General features: G+C 46.8%; 2 protein-coding genes across 6 annotated transcripts in view; one reads left to right on the forward strand and one right to left on the reverse strand.

The window, feature by feature from the left end:
• Window positions 1–1233: 1233 nt before the first annotated feature.
• LOC126530623 (uncharacterized) lies at window positions 1234–24767 on the reverse strand. 5 transcript variants are annotated; one of them, XM_050177892.3, is made up of 4 exons: window positions 24523–24767; window positions 13925–14091; window positions 5224–5580; window positions 1234–1850 (listed from the first exon to the last, which is right to left on the reverse strand). In XM_050177892.3, exons 2-4 carry the CDS (start codon window positions 14089–14091, stop codon window positions 1556–1558), a joined length of 819 nt encoding a protein of 272 aa, XP_050033849.1. In that variant the 5' UTR covers window positions 24523–24767; the 3' UTR covers window positions 1234–1555. The 5 variants fall into 5 exon arrangements, with proteins under 5 accessions (XP_050033849.1, XP_050033848.1, XP_054926646.1 ...); XM_050177891.3 differs by lacking the exon at window positions 24523–24767 and adding an exon at window positions 23711–24407; XM_055070671.1 differs by lacking the exon at window positions 24523–24767 and adding an exon at window positions 23169–23230.
• A 100-nt stretch (window positions 24768–24867) lies between these two features.
• The window catches only part of SdhA (succinate dehydrogenase, subunit A (flavoprotein)), a 58387-nt gene continuing 56747 nt past the window's right edge, over window positions 24868–26507 (forward strand). The window contains exons 1-2 of the mRNA XM_050177886.3: window positions 24868–24974; window positions 25817–25885. Coding sequence (XP_050033843.1) covers window positions 24912–24974; window positions 25817–25885 — 132 coding nt within the window. The 5' untranslated portion in view covers window positions 24868–24911. The remainder of the gene's footprint in view (window positions 24975–25816; window positions 25886–26507) is intronic.

Here is a 26507-nt window from a genome sequence, read left to right on the forward strand (position 1 = left end):
GTCAAGGTGTGTCTGCAATGCTGTAATAACATGAATCCACGATTTATATTCTGACACAACAGTTCTGAAATGGACTCCCCAGCTTGTGTTCTTTTACAGAGAAGAAGGTGGGTAAAAAAAGACCTTTCTCTGCCTTAACAGCATTTGAGACCGTTGTCAACTAAACTGATTCAACTTCACGACAGCTCAAGATTTTATGTTAGCTGGAATGGCATAAATTTGATTAAAATTTCTTCTAATGGCCTACACACCCTTCTCTACAAAAGTGCCTTCCAATGTGACAACAAAATGCCCTTTTTTGCCTCCAAGAAACCTCCAAGTTTCTGCCCCATATGTTAGCATAGGTAGAATGCAATGAGTGCATACTTGATTGTGCACAATGATATATACAGTATATATATATATATATGTATATATATACACACACAACTTGCAACAGCGAAACACTGGGAAGTGCATCTTTGAAAACTCTCATGGAAATCCTTATGACCACCTAAAAGGCTTTTCTGTACCTTCCCACAAGGACACCACGAAGGTCTTGCATACTATAGAACATCACATCAAACTGTAGAAGAACTGATGCAAATGCCACAGCTCATCGGCAATGCCAGAAGTGCATGCATCTTCAATGATAATTGCAAGGACGACATTTGGAACACCAAAAAGCGTGGCACCCCATTTGGATTGCTTGGTGACTTCAGAACAATGAAGGAAGGATGTCCGACTGAACTGTCAGTTCTGAATGCCTGTGAGGTGAAAAACGAAAGATGGCTAAGAGGGCCGCAGCCTGGCGGGGCCGAAGCTCTGCCATAAATATTATTTTTAGCTGAGGAAGTCAGCTTTTCGTCTAAGATGTTGAAGCCACGATGGTACTACCTTTTGAGAAGTGGCAAGGTGGTGTTTGACACCGGTGTGAGTGCCGTTTATATCTCTTCGTTTGCCGTTTAAATATTTCTGGGCATTGTGCTATTAATTACTATGCAAAATCCCTCCCTCTTCTATTTTGATTTCACACACTTTTCTTTGTTTTACTCGCCACAACAGGTCCCAACTCTACTCTGCAGTGTGCATCTATCTACCTCGTGGGTGAAAGGACCAGTGAGCATACAACCGTCAACAACGCAGTTCAGCGATTTTTGTAGTAGTCAGTGAAACAGACATGCCAGGCAACAATGCATGCTTGCGCACTTAACTGTTTCCACAAAGTTCGTTGTGCATTCCTTTAAGGCTGAGCATGTACCAAAGGTCATTTACTGCATGTCATGTACTGCCAAATTCACACAACGGCATCGTTTCACACATAGGCAAGAATGGCAGACCGAGTGGCCAGAAGTCCGGTAAGATTGTTGGCTGGGGCTGTGGGAAGATGGCGGACACAAAGGCAGCCCGCGAAGAGACACACACAGTAGGTGAAAGAAGCAGATTAAAACCGCGCTGGTGCTTTCGCGCAAGCCAGTCCCAGTCTATACGTGACAATTCCCTGCCATTCACAAAGAACTCTCTGTACTGCAAACATCCGCCACCCACGCTGTCTCAACGAGCTGCTCCATCACTGTCACTCATCCTCGAGCATAAAGGTCTTGGGCGGGTCGCCCAAGACTGCTTGTTCCACGGTGAACAGGAGGTACTTGAAGAGCCTGGTCACTAGCGTGGTCTTGTGCACCAGCACTGTCCCCTCGTGGTCCAACAAAAACAGGTTGAGGAAGTGCACACTGCGCAGGGGCAACTCCTGGTAGCGATGCGGCAGCACGTGCTTCGACACGTGCTTGCAGAGGGCGAGCAGGAAATTCCGGCCGTCCTCGACCGTGACCCTCCTTGAGGGTGGCGGCAGCTGTCCAAGCACCTCCGCACTGCTCGAGCACCACGGAATAACGAGGTGTCACTTTCCGTGAGGCAAGCATTGATTGCAAGCAAGCCCCGTGTTTGTTAACAAAGGGACACGGTGGAGAAGAAAAAAAAAATTAGGAGTGCACAGTTGCACCACCAGCCTCACTTTTCCTTCGCAGGCCTCATTAAATAATATAATATTATATATATTATAATAATATTATAGATAATATTATATATTAAAGCTTCTTTTATTACTCAAGTTAATAACTAGTTATTTAAAAAAAATCAGGCTTTGTTCTAAACAGAAACGCTGCAAATAGGCATTCTCCTCCAGTGTCACAGCTAGTGTGATCTGCGCCACAGACACATGAAAATATTCACAAAGTTTATTAATGAAATATTTATGTAATGACAGCAGATATATCAGTTTCCATTGTGCACTGTTACTATGAGCTGGGTGGCTATGCTGTGGGTAAGTATAAATAGTCGACTGGGTTGATAAAAGTAGGCTCTGAAATATTGATCGGTGACTGTAGTTGCATTCTTTCTAAATCAGTTTTGCCCTACATTAAATGCAAATAAAAAAAGTTAGTGCTATTCATGTGATTATGAAAATTGTAAACAAGCTAAAAATAATCAGGCACATTACGATAAAGCTGTAAAAATTTGCAGGTGTGCCTTCACTATTTGCCACTGTGAACAGCAACCTTTGCGAGGTAATCTTTGAAAACCCATCTGTTAGTCCGCCTTTGCTAGAAAATCATGCCAGCATAGCATGACATAGCATAGCATAGCACTGTGCCTCATTGCTTTTGCCTGCATCAAACCTGATGTCAGCACCACAGCAGTTTCGCGATGGCAGAAAAATGCATGTCACACCGTATGTTGGAAACTCTCTCGTAGCTTCACAAACTCCGTTTGGAAACTACTTCATTTACTTAACTATAACGTGCATCCAATTTTCATGGCCAGAAATTATAACAAGCAATGACTCCGATTGTCCACTCGCCATTTTTTTTGTAGTAAGAGAGAGAATGTAATGGAGATTTGTTCGGGCTTGGAAAAAAAGCAAACTTACTGCATCCCAGCTATATTGAACTGGGCATCATTCACTGTAGCTCTCGGAGGCCTCCTCATCACAAGGAACAGCCCACAGCATCTCGTATTCAGTGTCGCCTATGGCAGTTGGGATACTAGCTTTCTTAAAAGCCTTGCAGACATGAAAAGAACACAAACTATAGGAGTGAGCATTATGTCATGCAGCCTGCCTTGGCAAGCGAGCTCTCTCTGTGAAACCGTTCTCCTCACTTTTTCCTTCACACTGCTGGCCCAACACGTGACCTCTGAGACTTAGCATATTGGCTGAAAATGTTTGGTTCCTGGTATTTTCTAATCAATGTGCACTTGTTCGGCTGCCCTGCCATAGCTCTGCCTGTAGAGTGGGAGCAATAAAACCTACCGAGCTCTGTGACGTGACGATCACGTGTTGGGCCAACTCGTTCGGCTTCAACCATGTAGCGCATGCCCCCTGCTAGTTCTTTCCTTCCTCCGTGCTTGTAGACCACAGAATCAGGGGTACTTATGCCCCCCAGTATTATCACTGTGGCTAATATACTTTCCAGCATGACTTACATATATGTCATTATGTGTTTATACTATCAATATGTCAGCGATTTGTTTGATCCACATATAAAAATAAGCAAACAGAAATCTTTCAAAATGGCCACCGTTCTCATCACAAAACCCCTCCTGAAAGTAATTCCTGGTTGCGGCCCTGCGTGGAATCCTAACAAACTTACAGAGCAGGCACATAGCTACCCCAGCATTAGGAGCAGCAGTGACGTATAGATTGAAGTGAATAACAGAGTTTTCAAATGTCTATGCAGTTTTGGTTTCTAGTGAAGCATGTCATTCTATAGTAAATTTTTCCTGGGAAAAAGTGCACATTCGTATCGAGCAAATAGGGTGTTGTCTCTAATACGTAAAGGTAAATTCCTCTATTCAATCTGAAACAAGCTTCTTGGTGCATGGTGGAGAAGCTGTCTTCCACTAAAAAAGGAGGTTCAAATTTTCTACTGGCTGTTTCAGATCTCTTGCTCCACAATAGATCACGAGGACCCCCACCATCACATGTGTTTGACTGGAAGTTTTAGAGTGTGCCAAGTTCTGCCTGCTACAATTCGGAACTGCGCAATCGAAGCATTGTCTGAGCGTTCCCTCAAGGATTCAGGAAGAGAGTTGTAAGTAAAATTGAAGTCTATTCTTCGTTGATGTCTAATGGCCCACTCACACTTGCGATCGTGATCAATCCCAATAGGGATCGGTTTCTCAATAGCGATTGGCTCCATTCCGCAGCTTGCACGAAGAAGCCAACCAGGACTAAGAAATTCGACCTGATTGGACTCTATCGTGATCAAGAGTGTCTGTGTGGCACCAGTGTACGGAGTGACATAAAAATGAAAACATGGATTAATTAACAGTGGGAAAATGAGTAAAACGTCAGCCTGGGGTCAATGTTTTGACAGGGGGATTTGTCTTCACCATGATGATGGTGACAAACTTTGTCAAAATGTTGCCGTTGTGCTAAGGCTTCCTTCTTTCAGCCAGTGTTGTTCATCAACGTCTGCTACTCTTCCCATGGAAGATTTTACTGATTAGTACGTACCTTCATCAAACATTGCGAAGAAGACATACACAAAAGAACAGATCACACACAAGTGCCATTCTCTTATACATCTGTCCTTGTGTACATCTTACATACGTCCATTCTCTTATGCATTTCTTCCTCACGCTGCCTGAAAAATGTACAGCAAAATGCACCAGGCACTGCAATCAAGTTATTAAGTGAAGACAATGGCTACGACATGGTATAAGAATGGGCTAGTTAGTGATGCATATTAAAGCAAGTACAGTGCTGAAACCGATGAAGCACGAATGATGTGGGATAGACACAAGCACTAACTTCCAACTAGAGGTTTATGTTCAGTTTCACAGATTTATAGGAAGAAAGTATATGAAAATTCATGAACAGATGAGTGCCACTCGTAGACACATGGGAAACAAAGGAACAGCAATGGGAACCACAGCCTATAAAGGCAGAATAAACCATATATGTATATATTTAACTGTGAAACTGAGAATAAACCTTTAGATGAAAGTCAGTCGTGCCAGTGTCCATCCTCTGTTATTAATCCTTTGTTGGTTTCTGCACTGTAGTTGCTTGGCAATGGATTTAGGCAGCAAAGGAAAGCAGACGAGAAGACAAGGGACAGATGTGTGTCGTCTGTCCCTTGTTTTTTTGTCTGCTTTGCTGTGCTGCCATGTAGTGATGAAACTGTACCAACTTGCCCCCCCCCCAAAGAAAGAACTTATTTCAAGTCACTGTCTGCACACCTGAAGGCCATAATGACGCCGTCCATGTTAAGTTCCAGGCAGCACAATGAGGGGTCCTCTGGCTCGAGGAAGGAGAGGCCCCACACTGCGACCATGGAGAGCTGCCACGGGGCCAGCTGTAGAGCGAGTAGGGTGACTCCAAAGTTGTTTCCCAGCTCATAGGCCAAGAGAGTTCGAGCATTCACTGACCCTGCTAGGAACACCAGCGAGACCTTCTCGTTGCTGTGCACCAGCCCTGCAGCATGAGGCTTCCGGGAGCCTGCACTTGCCACGCAGAAGAATGCCTCCTCGCCCTGCCTCCCGTGGTCACTGAGCACGTTGCACGGCCGTGACAGAAGACGTGGCTTGCGCCCTTTGCTGGAAACAAGAAACATCTGCCTTGATTGTGTCCATAGAGCTTCTACAATTACCTCAACAAAATACCTTTGAGGAACTAAACAAACAATTAAATAAGCAAGCGATAAACAAATGGGAACGAAAAAAAACAGAGGGTACTAGATGTAGTTTAGTGTGTCGTCATCACCAGTGAACGAGTGTCGCATTGCCAGCACCAGATGATGTGGCGCCATCTGGAAGGTTGAAATCAAGACACTTTCTTGGCTCTCGGCGACGCCTTAGGCCTAAAAGTGGAAAAAGAAACAGCAGATTTCAATAATGCTGAGAAAAAGTCGCCGATACTTTGTCCTTCTCATTAGATCAGACTGAGCGAAGGCTTATTTTACCACTTCTTCCTGTCATGACAGTGAGCAAGTATTAGAGATCGAAGTGGACGGCCTAGGTGCTGCTATGTTGTTACACAAAGTAACCAGCACAAAACACCATGCGGACTTCCAGGTAATGAGCAAAAATTTCTGGCTGGCCAAAAAACTGGCGAAGTGAAAAGCGATGATGACAGATGCCCCTTTGCAATGACCAAACTTCTCACCTGCCACTTGCTGCTTGAAAATCACGTGCACGTGGTCGGGCCTTTAGGTTCGCTAATGTGCAAGACAAGCCAAACCACCTATCCCAGCATTCCCATGGTATCCCAACACCTTTTAAGGAATGTGCTTTGTGGGGAGCATGCGTGGCCATTTCCTCCCATGTACTCATGTCGACATGATTGCACGTTGTGGATGTCTCAAGAGCCAGCGAGTCTGAGCAGGAAAGGTGCACTACGCTCTCTCCCGGTTTCCCCGTTGCTCTCGCTATATGCGCTCCCCTTCTCCCAGACTCACGGAAAAGGGAAAGGTATCCCCAAAAATATATATTTTCAAATTGTTCATCATGCTAGGTGCATTCTAGTAGTTACTCATATTCTTAAATCCTGCTTGTTCAGTTCTGTAATATTCTGTATATTCCTGTGCACAATAAGTTATATTATTTTATACAGTATACTATCATTCTTGTTCTTCCTGGATGAATTTGTATTATTTTTTGTCTTATCAAAGTTATGTTGTAAGAGTCATTATTTCATGTATTTCTTCTTTTTCCCTTTTTTATAATGTTTACTTTCTTACTCTGCTGCTTAATAACGTTATTGTTTTATGTACTACCTGACAGGAGGTCCCCTTAGGGCCTTGTGCTGTGGGACATGCTTCTGCATCTTCATTTATGTATTAAACTTATAGCTCATTAAAATGTGATTCTGATTCGACTCGTGGGGGAGACTTTCCCCTTGCTAAAGTAAAAAAACATAAAGCATCACTGAAGAAGAATTTATTAGGATTAAGCAAAATTTTCCAAATGATCTATGGGCATGACTGTCCCTGGTGTAGCGACTCGCCACCGTTTTTGTACCACATCTCATGAGAATGACAAAATAGACCGCCAAGTTTAAATGCCTACTTAGCTAGCTAGGTATAATCTAACTAACACACTGGAACAATGGGAGGCACAACTCATCAGCTCAGACCCAGAGGTGCAGAAGGCTCCTCTGGGTCACATTCGGCTGGTGGGAGATGCCAGTGGAGCTCTGGACTTGGGGCCCCACCCATCAAGCTCCTGACCCCTTGTTCCCCCTTTCCCCAATTCAATAAAGTTATTCTCTCTCTGGCTTCCAAACCTTGAATCTGACCAATGGCCTCATGTGAACCATATGGATACCTGCCACAACTTGTGAGTGACCTTGTTGCCCGACATTACGTGCAACGAGGCAAGCCTATTCATTACCTTTTTACAGAATGGGCCTTCCTTCTGCAAGCGTTCTGTATTGCTCGGGAGAGTAAATATTGCTTGAGCAGATGCCGCTGGTTCCCTTATCGTCCAAACCCAACGTGGCTGCGATTAACCCACACTACAGGTTGGGGACTATTATGGAACGACTGTGTGTGGCTAGATATGGAGCTTGCCTTCAGCCCTAGCCGCACGCATAGCATAACCCCACAGCTTAAACAGTGTTACCACGTTTCCATCTTGGTAGAAAACTGTATAGTTTTATGGAAAACACGCACTGTGCTCGTCCGTGTATTCTATCTCGTCCCTATTCCTTTGCACCATTCTTCCTTGAGAAAACTTTACAGTGGTTTTGCTGATCAAGCCTGTACATACAGTGTGAACTGCTTTTCACCCGCTGCAGTCAAGTGTCGGGCCCCACCCAAAGTGCGAAAACATCTGTTCTGGTCAGATGTTGGGTAGTGCCTGATGAGCGCATGCTCACATTCACCAGTTATTTGGGTTAGTAGTGCCAGGTTTCGAGCTTCTTCAAGTAGTAAGTGAAGTTTGGAATGTCTCCAGATGGGGCCAGCACTTTTCTTCCTTCTTTCATGCTTGAAAAGATTTTAGCGTGATTTTTGGCGTGAAGCACCGACAGGATGGCGGCGTTTTCCGGACAAAATTCATGTAATTTCATTGACTCAGAAAATGATTTTAGTGCCCTGGATGAATATATTGCTACGAAACAGCCACCACAGTGTTGCTGCACTGAAGAGGAGGAAGACGACGTGGACCCGCTTGATATAGCGTTGCCATTTTGGCCTTCCGTTAGCTTCCTCTAAATAAATTGTATATAGCATTGGGCTACAGCTACACGTAACATTAATTTGGTGGAGGTGCACGTTCCCCGTACCCGTCATGGAGCTTCGCAGCGGTCGCAACGGCGACAGTAAAACTTTGGCTCCTGCTGGCGGCACTTCATCTACACAACCGTCTCCGCCTGCAGCCCCGACCTACGTCGCCGTTACCCCCCCTCGGGATCCTGGTGTTTTCAACGGAGTCGGCAGTCCTGATGTTGACGACTGGCTCCGCTTATACGAACGTGTCAGCACCAGTCACAGGCGGGATCCGACTATTATGCTTGCAAACGTTCTTTTCTACCTCGACGGAGCTCCACTTGCATGGTTCCAGACTCACGAAGAGGACATCTCGAGCTGGGATCTCTTCAAAGAGAAGCTCCGCAACCTTTTTGGCAATCCGTTCGGTCACCAAGTCAATGCCAAAAAAGCCCTTGCCACACGTGTACAGACGTCGACCGAGTCCTACGTGTCGTACATTCTCGACGTCTTGGCCCTTTGTGCCAAGGCTGACCCGACTATGTCTGAGGACGAGAAGGTTAATCACGTCCTCAAAGGCATTGCTGACGACGCCTTCAATTTACTGGTATTTACGAACGTCACCAGCATCGATACGATCCTCAAGGAGTGCCGCCGTCTCGAGCATGCTAAAAGCCGCCGGGTATCCCAGCACATCACGCGATTCCCAACACAGCTGCTACGTCATCCTGTGACGACCTCTTCCACCAGCCGTCGCGATGTGCCAACTTGACCTGCATCATTCGTCGTGAGGTCGAAGCGGCACAACTGGCGGCCCCTTTGTTCCCGTCACCTGATCATTCTCCGGTGACAATCTCCTTAATACAGGCCGTCGTCCGTCAAGAGTTGTCCAACGTCGGCCTGCAGTCCATTCGTTCCGTACGCTCGGAACCTCTCTCTCCACGCATGCCCCCACCGCGCTCTTCTTACTCTTATGGACAGCACAACCCCTCCGAATGACTACCGTGGACGACAAGCCAATCTGTTTTAACTGCCGACGCATTGGACATGTTGCTCGCTACTGCCGCAGCCGTTGGACTTCTCCCATGCGCTATTCTCCTGATTACCACCCTCGCCCCTCTAGCGCATCCTTTTCCTTCGCCCCTTCTATGCCAGCTCCTTCATCTGACCCTGCGACACTTTTGACGCGACCCCGCTACTCCCGCTCACCTTCTCCCTCCCGTCGTCAATCTCGTTCGCCCCCGTCACGCCGTGCTCCTTCTCCAACCTACTCGCCGCACCCCCGACCGGAAAACTAGATAGTGCAGCTTCTGGAGGTGAAGCTGCAATGACGACATTGGCACGAAATCCTCGCTTCACATTACCCACGAACAAGAATCTTTTCGACGTTCTCGTCGACAATGTTCCTGTGTGCGCATTGATTGACACCGGGGCGCATGTGTCCATTATGAGTGCTGCTCTTCGCCGCCGGCTCAAGAAAGTTCTGACGCCCGCCCCGAACTGAGTTGTACAAGTTGCCGACGGAGGGACTGTCGCTATGGTTGGCATGTGCTCTGCCCGACTCACCATTGCTGAGAGACACACCGTCGTTCTCTTCACCGTCATCGAGCATTGTCCTCACGAACTCATTCTCGGTCTGGATTTCCTTGCCAATCATTCTGCCCTCATTGACTGTTCGGCCGGCTCCCTTCGCCTTGACTTGCCTCTTCTTGCCGACCCTGTGGACCCGCCTCCAAGCCGTTTGAGCTGCATGAATTTTATTCGCCTACCGCCCCACTCTGTGACACACGTCGACTTGTTGTCCTCACCAGCTGTACCTGACAGTAATTATGTGGTCGCACCAATTCCGGCAGTTACACTTACACGTGGTGTTACCGTGCCGCACACTGTGCTGACAATTACTGGCAACCGCACCTGCCTTCCCCTTGTCAATTTCGCGCTAACTGCGCAAGTTCTGCCTCAGGGGATTTCATTGGTTGTAATTAGCGCTTTGCAGGATGATGAGATCGAGCCATTCACAGTGGAAGATCGTCACAGCTCAGCCCACACCGTGACGTCATCGCACGGTACTGACGTCGACATTGAGAAGATGGTTTCCTCTGACCTTACACCTGCTCAAGCTGAAGCTCTTTGCCGCGTTCTTGAACGCTAGCGCGACATTTTTTACTTTGACAATCGACCCTTAGATCAAACATTCGTCGTGACCCATCGCATAAACACTGGCAATGCGAACCCTATTCACCGACGTCCATATCGTGTTTCTGCATCCGAACGAGCTGTTATCCAACAGGAAGTCACAAAGATGCTTGCAAAGGACATTATCGAGCCTTCCTGTAGTCCCTGGGCTTCTCCCGTCGTACTTGTGAAAAAGAAGGATGGAACGTGGCATTTTTGTGTAGATTATCGCCACCTGAACAAAATCACAAAAAAGGACGTGTACCCTTTGCCACGTATTGATGACGCTCTAGACTGCCTGTACGGTGCCACCTATTTTTCTTCTATCGACTTACGGTCCGGCTACTGGCAGATATCTGTCGACGACATGGGCCGAAAGAAGGCTGCATTCGTTACCCCTGACGGCCTTTATCAGTTCAAGGTGATGCCTTTCGGTCTCTGTAACGCGCACGCCACCTTCGAACGAATGATGGACTCTTTGCTTCAGGGGTTCAAGTGGTCCACCTGTTTGTGCTATCTGGACGACGTCATCGTTTATTCGCCCACTTTTGACATGCATCTAGACCATCTTTCAGCGATTCTTGACGTGTTCCGCCGCGCCGGTCTCCAGCTGAACTCGTCAAAAGGTCACTTCGCTCGCCGCCAAATCACCGTCCTTGGACACCTCGTGGACGCCTGAGGCGTGAGACCTGATCCGGACAAAATTCGCGCCGTTACGAATTTTCCTCTTCCGAAGTCTACCAAGGACGTTCGTAGTTTCGTAGGGCTGTGCTCTTATTTCCGACGCTTTGTGAAGGATTTTGCGACCATTGCACGTCCCCTTACTGACCTCTTGAAGAAAGACGCCCCATTTTCTCGGGGACCTGACCATGCCGCATCTTTTTGGCAGCTCACTACTCTCCTTACCACGCCTCCAATTTTGGCCCACTTTGACCCGTCTGCCTCAATGGAAGTTCGAACTGATGCCAGTGGTCACGGCATAGGAGCAGTGTTAGCACAACGCCAGCGTGGACATGATCGTGTCATAGCCTATGCCAGCTGACTTCTATCACCCGCCGCGCGCAATTATTCAATCACAGAGCGCGAGTGCCTCGCTCTTGTGTGGGCTGTTGCGAAGTTTCGTCCATACTTGTACGGACGCCCCTTCTGTGTCATCACTGATCACCACGCGCTCTGCTGGCTATCCTCCCTTAAGGACCCCACGGGACGACTCGCTCGCTGGGCGTTACACCTGCAAGAATATACCTTCTCCGTGGTATATATAAGACGGGACGCTTGCACCAGGATGCCGATTGTTTGTCCCGCTACCCCGTCGACGAACCGGCTGATGCGGCTGGCGTTTCTCTGTGCCACAGTTGCTTGAAATCGGCAACGAGCAACGCCGCAATCCCTCATTACGAGCCCTCATCGACCATCTGGAGTCAACGCCTGGCGACGCCTCTCTCCGGATGTTTCTCCTTAAGGAGGGGACATTATACCGCTGCAATCTCGACCCACACAGCCTTGACCTTCTGCTCGTAATTCCATCGCACCTGCGTTCGACTGTCCTCCAACAACTTCACGACGCTCCCTTGGCTGGACACTTGGGCGTCTCGCGCACATACGACCGTGTACGACGTTGATTCTTTTGGCAGGGTCTCGCCCGCTCCGTGCGGCGCTACATTGCCGCTTGTGAGCCCTGTCAGCGTCGGAAGAAGCCCTCCACACCTCCAGCTAGTCTCCAGCCGATCGACATTCCACCAGAACCCTTTTTCCGTGTTGGTCTAGACCTGCTTGGACCATTTCCTCTCTCGGGCTCCGGAAATAAATGGGTCGCCATCGCTACTGATTATGCTATGCGGTACGCAATCACCAGAGCCCTTCCGACAAGTTGTGCTACTGACGTTGCTGATTTTCTGCTCTATGACATCATTTTAGTGCACGGTGCTCCGCGCCAATTACTCACTGACCGTGGCCGCAGCTTTCTGTCGGCAGTCGTCGAGGACATCCTCCGCTCCTGCTCGACAAAGCACAAGTTCAGCACGTCCTACCACCCACAGACCAACGGCCTCACGGAGCGCCTCAACCGGACCATCACCGACATGCTTTCGAAGTATGTTGCGACCGACCACCATGACTTGGATATTCACTTACCATATGTGACGTTCGCGTACAATTCGTCGCGCCACGACACCGCCAGCTATTCACCATTCTATCTCCTATATGGCCGAGAACCCGCGCTGCCCTTATACACGTTGTTGCCCTCGGCCACATGTTCAGCCACTGAATACGCCCGCGACGCGATCGCACACGCCGACCACGCGCGCCAGCTCGCCCGCATCCCGTCTCGAGGCCTCACAGGAGCATCAGAGACGCCTCTATGATTGCCACCATCGTGACGTGCACTTTACTGCGGGTTCTCTGGTGCTTCTCTGGTCACCCATTCGACGCGTGGGCCTTTCCGAAAAGCTGCTGTCGCGCTACACTGGCCCATACCGTGTGGTGCGACAAGTGACTGACGTCACGTATGAAGTCGTCCCCACCGACCTCTCAGCGTCATCGTCGGCTGCAAGTGACATCGTTCACGTGGCGAGACTAAAGCCATACCATACACCTTTCACCACGGATGTGTAGATTAAGCACCGGGACAGTGCTTCTACTGCCGGGGGTGATGCTACGAAACAGCCACCACAGTGTGGCTGCACTGAAGAGGAGGAAGACGACGTGGACCCGCTTGATATAGCGTCACCATTTTGGCCTTCCGTTAGCTAGCTTCCTCTAAATAAATTGTATATAGCATTGGGCTACAGCTACACGTAACAATATTTCACCTTCAGACAGTCAGCAAACAACCTCAGAAGGGAGCAGTTTAGAAGAAAGTGACTGCGAGGACCCTACAGGTCTGCAGTGCAAATATTTCTCCACCCAGGAGAGTGCTTCGAGCGCTACCACAAGTACAGTGTTGAATTACTATTGAAAGCCTCAGAAATAAGCAAATTTTCTGAAATAAGTGACTTAACATGCATTTATTTACCTAACTGGTTTTCTGTGTGGCGTATAAGAGCATGAAATGGCCCTTGACTGAAATACCCACAAATTGGGTAACTGCATATGACCGCAAAAGGCTAAGGTGGGAGTTGGGTGTCGACCAAACATTATTTTTTTAATCTTTATTCTTCCGAGGCATCGTACTGCAAACTTGCAGACAAATGCTCATTGCTTATTTTAAATATGAGGTCTATTTAAGTTTATTTTAGTTGGTCCTAACTATATGCACATTTCCTTTCCTTAATTTTCTGGAAAATAATGTGAAAGGTCACTTCAGATATTGCTAAACTCTGCACAGTTGACATTAAATAGTTGGCACTCAGAAGAGTGTATTGCTGGGTGTCAAGGTCAAAGTCTAGCAACTATTCTATGTTAGATACAGAGTAAGATAAGGTTGGTCTAATTAGATTTTCTGAATCATGCAGAAGCCATTGCTACCTCTGATACATGGTGAAATTCTGTGCACAGGAGGTGAAAGTGCTGCTTTTATACTTCACTACTGCGCATGGTGTCAGGCCAGTGGGTCCTACCTGTCAGGAAGTTCTGACAACAAGCCCCGCATTATCTCCTTGAGTTTGGCAGAAGTGAATTTCCACAGGGGCAGTCCATAATAGCAGCTCCACGTGTTGGTCCGCAGCAGCTGTAATGCCAGGGCATCGTTGCCACTTGGCTTCCTGGGGGACTCTTCAGCTGCCATCTGTGTCAGGCAATGAAAAAGAAAAAAATAATCAAATGTGTTAAGTTCAAAGTTAAACTTGTGCTTGCTTCACAGGGCAGAGGAGCCGTCAGGAGCAGTACACTCAAACAATCGCTTTCAGGGGCACGACCACTTTCGCGAGATTTTGAGTGACTTGGCAAAAGAAGCATTGAACCGTACAGCTAAGAGTATTCCTGATGCTATGCAAACATAGAAACTTTGGCGGAGGGCTAGAAATGGTGTGGGCTGTATATGGCGATGCGTCTCATGCCAAGTCACGCAAAATCTCATGAAAATGATCATATCCCCAAATGTGAACGCCTGAGAATAGTGCCCTCACACTCGGTGTTTCATGTGACCTCCCTCCAAAGCACTAACAGAGTCCAATGCCGCTTAGCTTCAGAGATCGAATCAAAACTGGCCGGTTCAGCATGCCTTGAACGATGGCCATGCAGCGGGATGAATGTGCTAGTGTACCATGCTTTAAACAGTACCTTGCATTGCCTGTTCGAAGTCATCAAAACAACACTTAAACATACTTTGTGAAAGGTATGGAATGCTTTTGGCACGCATATCTACTCTTTCTGCAAAAAAAGTTCTTGAATGCGATTAGAAGAGTAGCAGTGGGCTCGCTGGTAATCCACTGCTGTTGTGAAGATGTACTGTAGTGCAAAGCAGCAGACAACAAACACGAATGCTATACAGCTGAGGTTTATTGTGAGATGCGCAAAATTTATGCTGGTAAATAAAAACAGAGTAAGCAGCAAAACCAGCTAAAAACAACTACAGGAATCAAAGAAAAAAAGAAAGGAAAGTGAAGATTCGAAATCATGCCAATTGCCAACTGTACATGCAGGTACCCTTCAAAAAACTATGTTCCTTATAAGATAGAAAAAAGTGTTGGCAGAACTAATCTCACGATGACTGTTGATGGCAATGCATTTAGCATTGAATCAACATAGAAACACAACATACTGCCACCGTCAAAACTATTTATGTATGAGGCGTGTACTGCAACTAATGGGACTCCTCATATACACTTTCCTAAGAACACTCGGTGCCATCTAGCGGCGCCACCAGGGAGTCTGCGCATGACCTCCGAAATGCATGGCACACCGGGGCATTCGAATGCCGAGAAACGCTTCATGCGGCAACTGGGCTTCTCTCTCACGGTTCTTTCTGGTCACGCTGTGGCATCCAGTGGCGCTGCCGAGAAGTCTGCGTGTGACCTTCGAGACGAGAAGCGTGGTGTGCCGGTGCCTGCGAATGCCGAGAATTGTTCCCTGGCTTGCCGCACACTCAGTGGCACATTTTCAATGAACCAAGTTGACGAGAGGTTCATTGAGGAGTGACACATACCCAGTGCCTTCATGGCACAGCTCGCTAAAGCGTACGCGTAAGAGGCGTTCATTGAAAAGTGGCACATACCCACTGTATTTGCGGTGCAGCCTGCTAAAAAGTTGCGTTGCTGTCCTTGAGGAACCCTTGTGACGTGGGTTCTATTTCGCCCAGCATTGGAGAAATTTAAATAATCTTTTTTTTGTCATTGTAGAGTGGCACATTCCCAGCTGCAAATACCTATACCCCATCTCACAACACTTTTGCAGCACTGCCGAAGGTACGAGGCATCATAGGCAATATCTTTGTGCAGCGGAATGTAGTTCTGGGCATAACTGTCTAATTATTGGCGGGGTGAGAGGGTTTTGTTTTTGTTTAGTACGTCAGTCGTTACAGTGACAGGTGACATGTCAGGGCTTTTGAATGCATGTTGTGCATCATTAATTCAGCCACCTTTAATTAATTCAACAATTAATTCACCAATAATTCACCAACAACTGAAGTAAGGATGTCCCCTGTCTCCACTCGGGCATGTTACGGGCATAGAAAGACGACTGGAAAACAGTGAATAAGGGTTTGATTTATCTTACACCTATAACAGGCAAAGGGTGCAACAGAAGTTCCCTGGAATGATGTATGCAGACGACATAGTGCTAGTAGTGGACAATGCAAGTTATTTACAGAGATGTGCCAATATGCGTGGTAACACAGTGACACATCTAGGCCTTAAGCTTAGCGCAGAGAAATCTGGAATTATGATCTTTAATGAAGATCAACATGAGTATTTATGTGGTAGCAATTCAACAGCAAGTCATGCCCATAGTCAAGTAATATAAATACCTGGGCATCTATACATACAAAAGAATGACATACTCAAGCAACCACCAATATAACTGAAAATAAAGGGGAAGTGAAATGCAGCAGTAATGCAAGAGAGCATATCGGGCTACAATAGGAATCTGGAAAGGAGTAATGGTGCCAGCACTAACACTCGCAAATGCCATTCTGTGCTTAAAATCAGATATCTTAACGGGGTTGCAAGCTAGTTATCCAAAGATGGGGTAGGCCAGTTGGCTTTGGGAGCCCACAGTAAAACCACAAATGAGGCAGTGTAGGATGACAAGGGTTGGGCCTCCTTTGAAGTTAAAGAAGCACAGAGCAAAATTAGTTTTGAAGAAAGGCTCAAGAACATGCATGAAGGCAAATAGGCAGCTAAAGTGCACAAGTATCTGTACTTGAACAGTGTGGACACAGAATGGAGGAAGAGCTCAAGAAAGTTGGCAACCAAGTAAAGAGTAATTGAAAGTGTAAATAGACAACCGGGAGTCATCAGAAAGTGAAAGAAACAGAGACAGTGAATTGGATGAAAAGAATGGTAACACAAAAGACCATGCAAATTTACAAGTATGGGAAGGAAGAATTTAGGAGGGAAAATCTGAATGCCAACACAAAGGGCAGAGCCTGGCTATTTGAGGTCCGAGCTGGTTGCCTAGGAAGAAAAACATACTGGAGCAAATATTTGCAACAAGGTGACGCATGTGTCTGCTGCAGCGAAAATCCAGAGACCACTCAGCACATCATAATGGAATGCAAAGTGATTCAACCAGTGAGACTTAGAGGTAACGTACACCTTCCAGAAGCACTTGGAGGTAATGTGGATGGAAGCATTGACCAGTCAGCAGTCGAGATAAGCAAGAGACGTTTAGAGTATCGGTGGGAAAAAAGCAGGGAAGAGATTGATATGACGAGATCCTTTACAGGCATAGGTACCAGTACAAGGTAGATTGAGAAGTTTTGGGGAAGAGAAAGAAAATTAAGGAAATGTATACAGAAATGATAGAATGAAAAGCATGTATAGCATACTTGATTAACTCAAGCAGGCTAGGTGACCATTTGACACTGCCCCATTTCAAATGGGATGCCAGCTAGTAAATCATCATCATCATGACAGTTCTACAATACATGGTGACCATGATGCGTTTCCACCTCCTGTCAGTCACTTTCGCTGCTTGCAGTACACAAAAGCATGTCCTTTAAGATAGGTTTCTGTTACTCCAAGAGCCGTCAGTACGTGAGGTTACGATTTGGACACCACTTATTTTGTTTTTGTAATTGGCATTCTGACGTTTAAAAAAAACTGCCTAGTAGCCATTATATTTACTTTTGTGCAAGATTAATGCATGAAAGTAGGAGGAACTTCGTGATTCAGTGGTGCCAAACTCGGTAATGCCGCACATCTTGGAGGCCATAGTGTCCGTGCAGTGGTATCACTCACCATCAGATGGAACCACAGCCCCATCAGTTATAAGAGCTCTTTTACTTTACTTGCATTGGAGGCACACAGTTTGTTGTGACATATAATGAAATCCGACCTATATTCATCATATTTAGTTTTGTGTAAGAGTAAGTCAAAGAAGTTGTAGGGATATCAAATAGCTCCAATATGAGGCAAGCAGCCCTTCGAGAGAAACAGTGGGCTGCAGTTTGCATGTACAGGAACCATATATGATTCACAGTAGTTTATGATAGTGCTCTCCAACGACCAAGCAGGGTCATTGGACTAAGCCAAAAAATTGTTGCAGATGCTCTTTAAAGGGACACTGTATTAAGATGAGCTAGACTGAAAGGTTAGGCTTCTGTAATGACGAATTCAACATTTGAAAACTGAGCTTTTGTAAGCTCCAACTGTTCGTGGCACCACCTACAGTGGACTATGGTACCTGTTCCATGCCTCCATAGTCAACCTCTTGTGGACTATGGACATCATCGCTTCTGATTCATAGAGAATAGGCTGCTATGTCCCGCTACTGTTTGCAACCGCACATGGAAACCACCCTCGCCTGCTCTGGCCACGGAGGCTCAAGTGACCGTATCTGGCATCCTGAACGCAAGCAAACTATTTGCAGCCACCTAGTAGTCCTCTTCCTATATAGAGCTAAACAAAGAGTTTCTAAAAGACATAACAGTGACATGGAGAGAGGTCACGCAGAGATGACGTCAGCTCCTTGGCACAGGTGGTTCAAAGTGAGGAGCAGCAACAGGTCCTTTGGTAACAATCTTCTACACAACAAAGTGATATATTGGCACACAGAAAACGATGGTAAACTTCTAGACTAACACTCAGTCGATCTAGCCCAAGATAATGTTTTCCTTTAGTGTCCCTTCAAACTCACCTCCTAGGCAAGAGAAGTTACTTGTATTTCATGTGGTCCCCTCCAAATCACTGACTGAGCCCAATGTGACACCCCAAAAAGAGATACATTCAGTGCAACATGGCCGGGGGCCATTTTATGAAATGAATGTACTTAGTGTGCTGATGAGAAAGGCCATTACTGTGTTCACAAGAGTGTTTTGGAGGGCGAGTTGGCGCAAATCTATTAGCATAATTATCAACACAAAAAGAATTGCCTTTTACTTGCCCAAAATTTTTTTTGGCGAATTTGCCTGGCCATTGTGCTGCCTGCAAGTGTGAGGCACACTTCCCAGTGGTTACAAAACTAGAAAAAAAAATCAAAATAAGGACTCGTGCGAACTAATGCAGGCTTACCAGATGAAAAGAGGAAATGCCTGCGTAAGTGACACTTCAATACAGCTGCATAGCTCCGAGATATTTTCCTGGATTAAGTTGCTGCATATTGATGTGCTCTTTCGCATTCTGTCAGCACACTAGAAAGTGCAACAGTGTATGTGTTCTGATGTGAAGCAGACACTAAACTGAATAGTTTGTGCTCGTCCTGTCAACTTGTCCTTATGTGGTTGAATTGTTTTTTTTTTCACACGGACGATTACGGTAATTACTAGCACCATCTATTGCTCATTCAATTTCATTAAGTGCAAATTAAACCAGTGCTACAAAGGCAGGTGTTGTGACCTTGGGGTGGAGGACGAAAAATGGACTCTTTCTGCAGACGAAGAAACGAAAAACTTTATACAATATTTACAGATAGTGGATGATAGCGTACATGTAGCTGCAAGAGTGCATCCGACCGAGTGGGCGGCTGGAAGCGACTCTCTCTCCTCGCAATGGGCCGGTTCTCCCTTTTGTTCCTTTGATGACCCCTCGTCGGCACGAACCAGTTTGGCAGGTGCTAACATCACTCGTGTCGAATTCTTGATTCGTCGCGGAGAAGTAGCAGCTCCTGTCACCTCGCGGATATGCATGTGGTACACGTAGTATGGCAGCTCCCGTCACCTGTATGATAGCCACGTGGTGCACGTAGTACGACAGCTCCCATCGCCTCGGTGATAGCCACGTGGTATGGCACAACACAGGTCCAGGAAGCACAAAGAGAAAGCGTTGTATTGCCCACAAACTGGTGCGTGAGGAAAATCGAGGAAGAAAGGAAATACGTCGCTAGTTTTCAAAATAAATAGATTCCGCTCAACTTCCTCAGTACTTTACTCAGAAAAAATATAGCCCCACTATTTTTAGCCAAGTTCCTTTCCTCCTCAATAATTACTCCTTCACCTGCTCAAGCTTCCATACCTTGTCAAGATTGTGGAAAGAAGTGCGACCTTTATATACGGTATGTTCACTCGGCTTGAACACAACAACGATGGTCTAGACATGGAAATATTGAAACTATTAGGCAGAACAAAGAGGGCAGATGATATGCTTGCACTGTAAAATGCGAGAGTCGGGCTGAGGACGAATTTCTGGTGGCTACAGAGCTTTGCTGCTCCATCAAATTATGGAATTGCAAAAAAAAAGAAAGTTTATTACATAGGCATCCAGCGACAATCGTTTCCATACCATGCCAGCAACACTAGATTGAGCAACACACGTCGGCATTATACCCGAACTATCTGGACCTCCACTGTCTCTTGCCCGGACCCTGACACTTGTTGTTTGTCCAGATTTTTTGGCTGAAGCTAGCGACACCATTGGTCCGTTTGCTTCGCCTGCCCTTTTTCTCAAGTTCACTGTGCAGTTCCAAGTTTGCGCATTGCGCAAGGTCAGAAGTGCAGCTGCAGTGCGACATTAAGGCGCTTTGCTTCTGCGTTCGCACCTCTTGTTGCTGGGGTTGTTGTCCAGTGTGTGCTGTGATTGTATGGCAGTTGCCAACTTTTCTTAGATTCATGGATGCTGTGTTGTCTTTGCCAGCACTGCGACAGCGAAAATGAGCAGCATAACGAGTTGCAATGCTAGCGGATGAGACAGAAAATGTCGGATACCGTGTAGTCAATGAGACGTCTCGGCACTTGTGCTGTGAGTAGAGATGGCGTGTGTGTACTTATTTATATATACAGTCGATCCCGGATATATCGAACTCGAAGGGGATCACGAAATAGTTCGATATATCGATAATTCGAAATATAATATATGCATGTCAAAAGCTTCTCTAACAACTCCACACATCTCAAGGCAGTTTCCCGATGTCGTGACTAACGGGAACTTACCGATCTGTGCCTCCAGGGCACATAAAAAAATAAAAACACAGCACGATGACCAGAGCACTTTATTTCGGAAGAAAAAAATCTGTGACCTTTGCTTGCTTTTTCTTCTGCACCATCAAGTTCATTAAGCTGTCCTCAAGCTTGTTGACAGTGTCCAAATGAGAAAGGCCAGCTCCCTCCATTGTGCCACAACAGCGGCGAATGACGCTGAAAGCTGATGCAAGTTCAGCTGCAGCGCATTGTGGTTGGTCCTCTTCGTCGGAACCTTTGCCCCTTTTCTAGTCCGTGTCCTCGTCACCCACGATGTCAGCCACAATCTCCGCATAGGCGCGATTCGCTACAGCTTGCACGCCGTCATCAGCGCTGACGAACATCGGCTTTGCCATTGAGGATCGTACTCAGGGTGTTGCGAGGAATTCCGAACACCGTGGCGACCGACGACTTTTTCTCGCCAGCCTCCACCCGTCGAATGATGTCCGCCTTTGTTGAAAAATCCAAATTCTTGCGTTTTGTAGTGGCCATGGCTCCGGAACACGTGCCAAAAGCGGAAAGAAAAACGCGCTGCACCACACTAGTCTCAAGCCTCCGCGTTGGCCTCGTGAATAAAAAGAACAAAGCAAATCGAAAGACGTACCGCTCCACGTCTCCACACTACCACAAGCCCAAGCTGCACTGACCTCGTTCGTCTCGCTGCGCCAGAGGTGTCAGCCAACCAAAACACTGGAAACGGGCGCCTGCGGTCAGCGTGGTTTCTCCCTCCCGCTTCCCTTTCACACCCAATCGCACTCCAAGTGCTCCTAGTCACGTGCCTTTTACCCACACGCCCCTTTCTCAGAGTGCGCGGCGGCGCGCGTGAGATCGCGGGAACATCGCGAGACCTTCGTGAGGAGAAGCGCACTTGCGGGGGTGTGATGCGATGGGAGAAGCGCACTTGCAGGGGTGGGGTATGGTGGGAGAAGCGCACTTGCCGGGGCGCAGCTCAGCACGGAGTTCGATATGCCGGTGCACGGGAGTTCTATATACGCGAACAATAGCGCTATACTTTTGCATGGGACTCCCAAGGGGATTTTTCAACTGTTCGATATAGGCAATAATTCGATATATCCGGGATCGACTGTATATATATAATAACACAATGACACAGAGGACAGCATAAGGGAATGATATGATTGAATTAAGGTAATTATAAATAAATGGAAATGAAAGTGCGTGACTATACAACTGGCCGCAGGTGGGATATGAACCCACGTATACGCATTGTGCGTGCGATGCTCTTACACATTTAGCTACCGTGGCGATGTTTTCCCATCCACTTTCTTGGGTGTTTATGTAAGAAAATCTGGCCCCTCGGTTTCCTTTCTTCTCATTCACACACACACACACACATGCACAGACAGAGAAGGAGAGGTGATAGTATTCAGGGACTTTAGGCGACAGTGGCCCCATTCTACTCTTGACATGCTTTACCGCATAACACGACTATTGTGGTGACGTTGACTATAGCGAACCGGCCATTAGACCCTTGCCGAAACTACTTCGGCAAGGGTCTAAGTTCAAGCGCCTTTCCCGCCTGTCTCGGGACACGTTCGAAGACCACATACGAATATTGTTTTACAACTTGTTGCTTGGATAGTTTGTCTATACTTCTTTTGGTGAAACAAAAAACGAAAAGAAAATCGAACAATCGAATAGTTATGAATCCACCGCAAGAAGCATTAATGTGGACTTCTCTCGTGTACACGGGCGCCATCGTTGCCGATTCGTGGCACAATTTCTGTCACTTGTTTCCATACAGCGCAGCACGGTCACGTTACCTGCGGCGTCTTCCGCTGCTATCGCGCTGGAGATATATAGTATGTTGCCTCATTAGTGCACGACACCGGTACTGACAATCCTAGCGACGCAGAAACTGCAGAAACTGCTCCTGAACGGTACCTGCTTTCTTTCAAACGAACAGCGCCGTTCAGAGGGTGCACATGTCACGAAAGGTAAAGTGTGCACTAGCCCTGCCTGAAGTAGTTCACGCAGTGCAGTGCGATCTTATGAGGGTTAAGAAAAAGCTTAGCTCGGGCCCAGCAACGATGCTGCCTATTCACATACATGTAAAACGCAGAAACGCTGTTCTAGCTGAGATAGTATCTGGGCCGATTTTATTGGAATTTGGTTCACCTGGAAGACCAAGTTAAATTCTAGTGACTGTTGGAAGCGGAAGCATCTAAAGTGGACAAAAGTTTGTTTACAAGGGTTTCGCAAAAGCCATACTCACATATTAATGGCTTATTTGAGAGTCATGCATATATACAGTCAAATTTGCCCGCTAGATCTACTCTTACGCAACTCACAGAATGTGATGTTTTCCGTGTTTTTCATTGCTGAGTTACAGAGTTGTCAACTTGATAGCTTCGTTTTCTACAACATCTGCGATTTTCAATAATTTTTATGAAAGAATTGACAGCCTAAATCAAAAATTAGCTTCTAATAGTCACTGCATTTTAACTTTTTCTTTTGAATGCAACCAACCTCATCAAATTTTGTGTAGTGCGATTGTCAAAAAAGACGACTTTTCTTGCCAGCTGCACAAATTTATTTTTATTCCGTCAGCAATCAGAGTAACAAAGCATGAATAAAACAAAATCAACATTCAACAAAACATAAATATAATCAACTCAGCGGCTCAAACTGTTACATTGGACGCCAAATCACGTCGCGGTCTCTTTTTGAAAAAGGTTTGAAAAATCACAGGCAAACGTCGGTTGGACGCGCGCAATTTGAAAGGAACGCTGAGCGTTTCCAGAAAACATGGGTCCGTGTCGAAAAAGTTCTGATAATACAGAAGAGTGACATAGTTTGAGGAACCGGTGCTGTGACAGGTGGAAGTACTTACAATTAGCAGCAGCTGTACTAAGCAGGCGCAACAATCAACGCGATTTCAGCGTTATTTCAGACATCTTAACGTTCCAGTATGGTTCGAGCACAGCAGCCCAGCGTCCCGCCATTTTACACCGGTAAAGCAAGCAAGGTCCTTATTTCGCTATAGTGAACTAGAAGTTCACTGTAATTTCGCTGTGGAAATGTATTTGTTGCCAACTTGTAGTTTCGCTTAATGTTAACGTGTATGGTTACGTAAAAAGACAAAATAGCCGCGAGATAGTGCTTAGTGGCTATGATGTTCGGCTAGTAAGCACGAGTTCACGGGGTCGTATCCCGGCCTCCCGACCGGGGCGGCCGCATTTCGATGGGGTCGAAATGCGAAAACAACTGTGTAGGTGCCCGTTAAATTTGAACCCCAGATGGTTCACATTTCTGGAGTCCCCCACTACGGCGTGCCTCATAATCAGATCGTGGTTTTGGCACGTAAAACCCCATAATTTAATTTTTTTTTTGACCACGAGATGGCAATAAAGCAAGATAAAGTCATTCATGAAGACATTGATGTCTAAGACCAAGGATGCCAGGTGAACGGATGCATGTTCTTGAATTAATATATGTACGGTGAAGCAACTCAGGCACTATCCAGTCAGATGAAATGCATAAAACCGCACACCACAGTGATTATGAGCACATAGAATGTAACTAGACGGAAATATGTGCAGCGCAGTTACTTTTTATGAAAGACAGGACGATAACGAAGGCATGCCATGCGAATGCTACGTTCTGAGGCAACAACAAAGAATGAACAGTGAACATGATCCTTACATATAATCGGCTCAAGTTCTCGACTTTGAATACTCAGCACAAATTCGTAGATACTACAGAACACCTATATAGTAGATACGATAGCGTCGGTAGAAGAAAGAAGAAAACGTGCCACGTGCCATAGTACTTCCAAGCGACGTACGCAAGTATGCCGACGTCGAAAAAAAATTATCGCATGACGTAACCCACAGACAGTCACGCGAGTCTGGGAATTCCGTATTGACAGAAATTACGCAAGCGATCTCCTTTATCTCGGTTATCCGCAGCCGCCGTCTCGGCGGTCGTCGTCTTGTCACTAGCGCCGCCACGCCACCGCCATGTCGTTTATACGTGAATGTGTGTTCTAATTCGCGGAGTGGCATATTTTTTTCTCATTTTCTCTCGGCATCATGGCGACCCTGTGCAGCGCGTCGCGATGGCTCTTAGTACGGCCGGCTTTTCGCGATCTTCAGGTAAGCGAAACTTATTTGCTTTCGTACCATTTTTTGTCGCTTTGCGCTGAATGACCGCGTGGATACGCGGCGTTGACGGCGAGTCCTACGCTTAAGTTTGTGCACGGCAGCGATGTAGAGCAGCTCTCTGCATCTCACGCGCTGCAACCGCTGCAACTCCTATGTAAATTCGCCGCGTATAAACATTGGTGCGTTTGACGCAAATCGCCCGCAAGGAGCTCGGGAAGCGCCCGGGTACCGCTGTAGTGATAGCGCGTAAACACTCATGACGATCGCGTTCATTTATTTTTCTCTGGATATTTGACGAGCGCAGCTCGCTTACCTGCGCCGAGGTTCTTCGCCGTATGCGCCCCAACGGGGTCACCTTTGCATATGCAATTTTCGGAGGGGCGCTTCGCGTGTAGTTCTCTATTACAGTTTTATTGCTCAGAGGTCACTTTCAGCTGCTCCAAAGGCGGTGTAAATTTTTAACGACGTGCTTATCCGCGGAGGACTTATTGCCACCCAGTTGCACAGTTCGCATCGAAGGTGCGTGTAAAGGCGGGTACCTCAGTCCGAAACAGCCGTCGCCACGCTGCGCGAATAACACAGTGTGCTTGGTAGCGGCACATTTAAGCGCGCGGACTGGAATGAATGACCGTGTCCTTCATCAGCGATGCGTTGGGCATCGCTGCCAATTTATCTGACGCCGGTTCCGGCTGACATTCGCGGCGACGGCGTTCTCTTCCTCTCTCGACCCCTCACAGCGAGATCCCGTATTGCCGCCGCTTGCAGCCTTCGCACTGGCGTCGCTGACACTTTGTCGCATCGTCTAACATCTGCTTTCGTTCTATATCGTGCAGCTCAGCAGAGTGAACAGAACTGCAGCCGTTCATAGGAAGTTCCACACTTCTCGTAAAAACGAGCAGAAGGTGAGTACTCTGCCTGTTTGTTTGGCACGTGCTTGCAGTTAGCAGTGCGCGATCGTACACGAGCCAACGGGAATAAACGCGAACCGAAGCGAAAAAATACTGAGAAGCGGGCTGCTGGACCAAGCGCTCAAGCGTCTGGTAGCTACAAGCGACGTCTTCTTGCGCTCTAGTCTGGCAACACTTAGCACTTCATGTTCCAACGCGTCGCAGCTATTTTCGGTCTTGTCCGCAAACATGTGTTCGGTGCAGTTGCCACATTTAAAACTCCCCTGACACGCTGACATTAAGGGGATCCCCCACGCAGATGACGTATCATATGACGTATCGATAATTATTTTCATTGCACTCTCTCACGACTGTTGAGGGTCTAGCGTTGCGCATGCCAATGATCAGTTTCTATTACGCAAGGATTGACCCGTTTCAGTTTTAAGCCTGCATATAGCCATTTGGAGTGTCGGGACCATGTTGATGTGAAACGGATAAATATAGCGGATTAGAAGAAAACAGTTGAATGTGTTTGCCACATACAGCAGAAATGACAGTTACTTTATTCATTTCAGGCTTTTCGATATTCCTTAATTGTGTGGGAAAATGCTATAAATTGTTGAGAAGAGAGTGAAAT

Source organism: Dermacentor andersoni, chromosome 4 (genome assembly GCF_023375885.2).
Source record: "Dermacentor andersoni chromosome 4, qqDerAnde1_hic_scaffold, whole genome shotgun sequence".
Lineage (NCBI taxonomy): Eukaryota > Metazoa > Arthropoda > Arachnida > Ixodida > Ixodidae > Dermacentor > Dermacentor andersoni.

Bases quoted from the DNA above. Each gene is read 5' to 3' on its own strand.
- LOC126530623 (XM_050177892.3), bottom strand. From the start codon at position 14,091: ATGGCAGCTGAAGAGTCCCCCAGGAAGCCAAGTGGCAACGATGCCCTG. The intron at 5,581-13,924 runs GTAGGACCCACT...TCTTGTTTCCAG, and splicing joins TTGTCAGAACTTCCTGACAG to CAAAGGGCGCAAGCCACGTC. The intron at 1,851-5,223 runs GTGTGCAGACAG...GTGCTCGAGCAG, and splicing joins GGCGTCATTATGGCCTTCAG to TGCGGAGGTGCTTGGACAGC.